Genomic DNA, 6967 nt, shown 5'->3' with positions numbered 1-6967 from the left:
AGGGCTTTTGGAGTTAGTTAAAAGCTGTTGCGTCTCATATGCTAAAAGGTGCATCTGTATCAAGAGGCACTGGGAGTGAGATCTGGCTGGGCTAGCAGCTAACTCTATACAGGGCAATCATAGTCGTGAGTCAATAAATCTGAATCTGAATGTTAACAACTTGTAAACTCTTGATAAATAATGCCTTAATATAAAAGTGGTAGCATTACTTCAACCTCTTCTCACATACAAATCAAGTTTGTTCCGGAACTTCAGAAAGAAATGCTGAATATCACCAAGTGCAGCTCAAGATAAATGACACTAATTTTAAAATATAGGATTTATATTGTAATGTTTTAAGTAAATACGACGTTTATGATGCAACATAGACAATAAATTGTTTGCAGTGTGGATAAATGTAGAAAGACATGACTGGACCAGTAGAACCTTCAGTTTATTTATATGTCTCATAAGATCAGTCAAACATGTTTCACTGATGCTTTGCTGACCTCAGCATCAGAACTTAAAGGTACACTTCCTCTAGAAAGACAGTTGATTTTAAAATATTTTTAATCGAGACTTTATTGTTTAGCGAACAATGTTCATCAGTGGTACCACAATTACACGCTACATGGAAGAGTCTACATTTGTTCGTATTTATTTTCTTCTTTTTTTTATTTCTTAACCAAAGAAATCCTTAAATTTCTGAAGCGCACTTTTTTTTTGGCCATTGCAGAGTTCTGACCCACAGCAGCTGAATTCAAACTCAGCGAGGGAATATCTGACGGCCAGAGTCATGAAGTCACAGTCTGCGTACCTTATACATTGAGTGTAGGTGTTTTCTGGTGGGAGTGTGAGAGACACAGCATTAGTTTTGTGAGCATTACAATCATTATAACGGATACCGATACCAGCACTTCACATTTCAAGGACAATAGCAGCCAAGGCCAGTTTAAAGAAAGACCAATAAAACAAATATTCAAAAGCATTTTCCTCCAAATATGATTTGTCTAGAAGATAACCATCCCATTGAAGAAATAAAACAAATCAAAAAAGTATTTTAATTCATGGAAGAACACTCAATGAGGTCCAGTGTATTTATTACCTGCAAACATACTGGCTTTATTATTATTAAGACTTCCATGACAACAGAGCAAACTCTGTCCACTGATGAAGCCCATGAGATGCGGTGGAAAGCTCCAGAGAATGGACCTTGTGCTAAGAATGTTTTTTTTATGTCTTATTAAGTTTTCACTGTTTGTCAAAAGTGCAAATATGATAATCAAAATGTGTTGTGTGTTAAACCATCAGTTGTTGTCGGATCAGGCAAATCGCTTTGCAGAATTCATTCACAATAAACATTTAATCAACATTGGCATCAGACAGACATTTTATGATGACTTCAACAATTGTTGGATATTGCACTGTTTCATTCCTGAACAATACTTACCACCACTGGTGAGTTTGATGCAGTTGTCTTCACCTTGGTTACACTGCTGTTTGACTTGACAGTCGTTGGAGAGGCCATCAGGGCAGGAGTAGCACTGCAGGGAGAGGCCTGGAGAAACCAGACAGAGCTCTTCAGTCTCATGTGGCGCAGTCAGTGCTCCCCCAAGCAAAGTCATGTTCATGAGATTTCCAAGACAGCAAATATAAGGTATTTATTAATGTCAGATATTGGAGGTGTTTGCTTGTATGATCTGTATACAGTTTTGTGATATATCTTTGTTTTGTTTGATAGAAAGGTTAAATGAATTCCAAACTGAAGCTGAATAACTATTGCACACAGAAGAAGATTTTACTTCCCTTTGTGGAAACTATATTAAAGTTGAAGAATGGTGGTCTGTGAAAATCTTAACAGAAATGATCCAGGACTTTATAGTTTTATTCTTGACAAAACATACCCCTGATATGTTGTATTTCATAAATACTGTATATTACAATCCTGTCAATAAACCAGCTATGAGTAAAAAAAAAAAAAGCTGCAACACAACTGTGCGCAAAGCAAACATGTCCTGAAACATCATAGAAAATATTAGGAATGAATAGTTATCACTGACTCTGTATAGTGTGAACTGGAGGCCGAACAAGCAAGCTGCACAGTGATGTGCCAAAACGTTCCCTCAGGCTGATGTTTTCTCTTTGCGAAACATATAATCTCTCTGACTTAGCCCCACTTGGATGCGCTCAAAAAAAAGAGCGAGCAAAAGCAATTCTGATTCCTTTTTCAACCCCTTTTTTTCTTACCAAATCCAAACATGGCAAAGCTGACAGCCAGGCAAAACAACACAGAGCTCCTCATCATGACTGAAAGCACTGTCGCGTCTGAAAATCTAAATAAAAAAGGGAAAATTCACAACAGTGTCAAATCTGGATTAAAGGCAGGAAATGAACTTTATAGAAATAGAAAAGGAAAAACATGTGCAGGGAGTCAATAACTAATAAAATATCACTTTGCATACCTTAACAGAATATACGACAGAAATGATGACATAATCGTTATAAAAGCATTAATTTGGAAGTACGGATTAATGTTTTGCAGTCATAATCACACTCACCTGTGAATGTGAAGAAAACGACTTTGAGCTCATGAAGAAGAGGCTTTTTGTAACGGCACCAACGGGGAAAGTAAACAGACCATTTGTTTGGGTTCAGAGTCTATGTGTGGATTTGATTTAGACGTCTACAATGTTGGTCAATGCAGTGCACTAATTGTGTAATATGGAGAAACAATGAACAGATGGTTGTCATAGATTGTTTTCATGTCTTTTTCAGAATATTAAATGTGCATAGTAAGGGGATTCAATCGTTAACACAAGATTTGGTAATGACAATGGAGAAACTAGGAAGGGAGAGATGTTAGTAGAAAGAGAGAAGGGAGGGAGACGGGAAAGTACAGGAGGTGTAATGACCGGTCAGAGGTTAGTGAAGCAAAGAGGACGAATGTTTACAAGGTGCAACATCAAGTGTTTACTAGAGTGATATTTTTAATAAGTTATAAGACATAAACAAACAATAAATTCATGTTTAATGGGATGATGGCAACATGTTGGTGCAGTTCATAACCCATTCACTCTGCCTGAAGTCTGGAGTCATATGGTGCCAGCGGATAAACTATTATTGCTGAAGGATTGGCCCTGAAAGTCAGATATGTGTATTATCTCTGTCCAACAAAAAAGGAGGAGAGTCAGCACATTTCTGCTGAGAGAGAGGCTGAAATGAATCCGTGTTACGTGCACTGTGATCCAACAAACTGTTGGAGTGCATCACGTGTATCTGTTTATTTGGTAATCCCACAAACACCATCCTGCTGCCGTAGTAGAGCACCAAATGTGCAATAATCCGCATCTGAAAGCAGTCCCAAATAAAAGCACTATTTACTAGTTTTTGACTAATGTTTGCTTAAAAACTCCAGTACCCAGCAGGAGGCTGAGCGACTAAAGCATTGTTGTCTTTCAGTCTTTGTTGGTAATGAGAAAAGTGTAGAATAATGCAAAATGTATCCTTTACAACAGAACTGGAACTCAAATCAGAGCAAACCTGTGACTAACAGCATATGTATCATTGCTGTGTCTTTCTTTTAACAATGAAAACTGCCAGGTGAGCTGTTTTTTATTATGAAATGTTAAAAGACTCAACCTCCCACCGCTGTCAGCAGCGACACAGATTTTATGTCATTAAACATTCAATCAGGACCGAAACCCTCCTCCGGGTATTATGGGTTTTATAATCCTGAATTTGTATGAAGTCTTCTTTCTTCCTCCCTATTTCTCTGCGGATCATCGTACGCTTCACAGCCTCCTGGAGGCGTGAAATCAGAGTTCAGAGACACACACACTCATATACATGCACCAGAAGCATGAAATCAAAGTTTATGTTACAGTTGTTCCACTCTAAGTATTTTCTTTATGGACCTGCAGCTTTTCGAATCAGTTTAAGCCTCAGTGCCTATCGACTCTCAATTCACAATGAAAGTATCTCTCTTCCTCTAGTATCTCTCTTCCTCTATACTATAGAGGAAGAGAGATACTTTCATTGTGAATAATAGATCAGATCACATTATAACCTGCAACAAAGTTTATTGCAATAAAACCTTAAAAGTTGTGTCTTTGCCGACCTAGGAGTAATAACAATCATAAAGAGAATCATTTTATTAGGGAATGTGGCCAGTGTCATGATTAATTCAGAGAAGTTTGAAGTAAAATCGTGAATCATTTTTCCCAAGGGGAAGCTTAACATTTTCTCACAGAGTGTTAAATGTCGACATCTGAAAGCGACATGACTTTGCTTTGCCATTGCAGCTATTTAGGCTAATGACTGGCTGTCCTGCTGCTCATTACTTCTTGTCCGAGGCCGGGGCTAAAGGCTGGCGTAATGAGGCAAACCAGAGCTTTCTTTTCTTTCTGGTGTGGACTCGACTTTTAGTGGAGTTTTTCTTTGTGCCTCTGCGGTGCTCACACCTCAGCCGACATATATCTTTACTACAAGCAAGATAGGACTCTGTATAGTTCATTTAGACGTTAAGTAATCTGTTGACACCCTTTTCTCTACGTGGCTTTATGTGATTGCAACTTTGTTTTTCTCCAGAGGAGGCAGCTCGTAAAGTAAAACTTGAAGCAATCAGTCCTTTTATCAAAAGGTCAGAATTTCTTGGACAACATGATGTAAAGTTTGTCAAGAGATCCTGAAATGTACTGACCATATACACACTACAGCAAAGGAGGAGGCAAATCCACAGGACAAGTAATTCACCGCATTCACAAAGCTTAATCTCACAATGAACTGCCGGTGACGAGGAAAAAGAATGCATGGATGAAGAAGACGACATCTCTGGGTCCGCTGCATCAATTTTGGTCCTTTTTTGCAAAGACTATCCATCTTAGTCTGATAATGTTATAGAAGTGCTGGTTTGTAATGTGTAATGTGTGTATTAAGTACGGAGCTCGAGTCATAAAGCCTGGAAACAGCTAGCCAGGCTCTGTCAAAAGGGACAAACTAAACCCAGCAACTACTCACTGCCTTATTTACACAAATGATTATATCTTGTTTGATTAATCCAGACATGGACAAGAGTGTAAAATAGCCAATTTGTGATTTTATGTTGAACTATCCATATTCCATTTCCTATGCTTCTGTTTCTCCTTTCCTTTCTTTTCCCCATCCCCCTTTGCTTTGTTTTCTGTTCCTCTCTTTTACTCTGTTCATTCACTGTCTTTTGTCTAACTTTTCTCTTTCAATCTGCCTCCATTCCTCTCTGTCACTCTCTCATTTCCCAGTCCACTGAGTTAAATATGAGGAAACCAAACCAATCAGGCCATGACGTGGTTATTATTTTTAAGTACTGATTTTCTTTTTTAATTCCCCCTCTCTCTCCGCCGTCACCATTGGTCTTGTTCTTCCCTTCCTCCACCTCTTTATATTCTCTCACTCTCAATCAGCATTCTGTCCATTTGCATGGATGAAAAATTTCAACGCCCTAAGATTTAAATCCATGAATTAATAAAGCATTAACATTTGACCAACATGTGTGTGTGCGTGTGTGTGTGTGTGTGTGTGTGTGTGTGTGTGTGTGTGTGTGCGCGCGCGCGCTTGTGTGCCTTTTTGAGGAGTCTTAAAAATAGCTTACTTACCATGAATTAAGACACCATCTATGTGCACATTCACAAGTCTGCAGCGAATTCACTCAGAGGGTCCAAAAGAGCATATATAAAAGAAATCCTGAATGCATGTAGATTTGCACTAACTATGTGTATTATGCTAATCATGCTTCATCATGCAAAGTTACTCACCTCATCCAGGGATTGAAACACACATGTTACAACTCTTCCTGTTGAAGTAGATTTTATTTATACAGTATCTTTAGATAGCGTACAGCAGGTTTTTAGAGCTTTGTCGCTGAAAACAGCTGCATGCTGCAGATGACAAGGACACAATGAGAGCGGTGAGATTAAAGTAAAGTTGTGGACCGGATAGCTAAACAATGAGCTGAAGCTTCTCTGTAGGTTCATCACTAAGTGCGGGTGTGCTCTGTGTATCATCCGGGCTCAAGACAAATGTTACCCCTGATGAACTCAGGAACCACAGGAACTCAATTTCCAACTTGCCCGGGCATTTTCAGGACACTGACAATTTAGCGGTGTCCCTACCCTTTAATTAGATATAGGAAGAAATAGTGTCCTCATTAAGGACGTAATTAACTCAATCAATGAACGCTAAAGAGCAGCGAAATACCATTTAAACTTCAAATATACAGGACGTGAATGGATAATGTGTGAGAGAGTGTGTGTTTTTGTTATCTTGTGGTCGGGCATGTGAGGGTTAACACAGTAAATTAATAAATGTATGGAGGAGAGAGAGAAAACACCATAGGTAGTATAATTATCTGGAATGACCTGAGTGTCCATGCATGTAGGACATACCCCCCTTTCACACACTCTCTCTGTCTCTCTGAATCTCACTGTTTTTACTTCTCTCTCATCTTCTCCTTCCTCCATCTTCAGTCTCTATACCGTCTTCTATAGTCTGAGAAAAATACTCATATGACATTGCATAACTAATCTCAGTGTGGAGGCAACATGTTTTTGTTTTCCCTAAAAAAAAGGGAAAAGTGTCTGCCCTGCTGCTCAGTGTTTCCGGACAGATATATGATGTAGTCATGATGCGATTGAATCCGTCCACACTGTGACTTCTATTTCACCTCCTACCTCTAAATCTGGATGACTATGCTGTTCTTTGTGAATTAAAAAGAGAGGAAAGTAGTGTGATAAGGATTACAACTGGTAGAGATCCTTCTTTCTTCTCCCTCGTTTTTCTCTCGATCCTTTGCTCCATAGGAAGAATGTGCAGCTCTGTAGGAAATTGTTTTGTGAGATTATGAGTGGGGGGGGAGGGTTACCAGTCTTTGGTATTTATTTCCAGAAAGCTCTGTTTGACTTCTTTCACAATAGGGGGTCTTGCTTCAATCAGATGCATTTGTCTGAGTGTAGAG

General features: G+C 38.9%; 1 protein-coding gene across 1 annotated transcript; it reads right to left on the bottom strand.

Moving 5' to 3' along the window:
• Nucleotides 1-412: 412 nt before the first annotated feature.
• On the bottom strand, nucleotides 413-2601 carry LOC116393883 (CD59 glycoprotein). The gene is made up of 4 exons (XM_031866588.1): nucleotides 2538-2601; nucleotides 2227-2312; nucleotides 1430-1537; nucleotides 413-821 (listed from the first exon to the last, which is right to left on the bottom strand). The coding sequence occupies exons 2-4, from the start codon at nucleotides 2282-2284 to the stop codon at nucleotides 661-663; spliced, it is 327 nt and encodes a 108-aa protein (XP_031722448.1). The 5' UTR covers nucleotides 2285-2312; nucleotides 2538-2601; the 3' UTR covers nucleotides 413-660.
• Nucleotides 2602-6967: the final 4366 nt, after the last annotated feature.

This window comes from Anarrhichthys ocellatus, unplaced genomic scaffold, assembly GCF_004355925.1.
Source record: "Anarrhichthys ocellatus isolate YVR2014 unplaced genomic scaffold, GSC_Weel_1.0 scaffold35, whole genome shotgun sequence".
NCBI classification, from domain to species: domain Eukaryota; kingdom Metazoa; phylum Chordata; class Actinopteri; order Perciformes; family Anarhichadidae; genus Anarrhichthys; species Anarrhichthys ocellatus.
Note: the sequence above shows the minus strand (reverse complement) of the source record. Positions and strands in the feature narration are given on the sequence as shown.

Coding starts and splice junctions, on each gene's coding strand:
- LOC116393883 (XM_031866588.1), bottom strand. CDS start 2,284: ATGATGAGGAGCTCTGTGTTGTTTTGCCTGGCTGTCAGCTTTGCCATG. Junction 1,538..2,226: donor CTTTGCCATGTTTGGATTTG/GTAAGAAAAAAA, acceptor TGGTTTCTCCAG/GCCTCTCCCTGCAGTGCTAC. Junction 822..1,429: donor CATCAAACTCACCAGTGGTG/GTAAGTATTGTT, acceptor CACTCCCACCAG/AAAACACCTACACTCAATGT.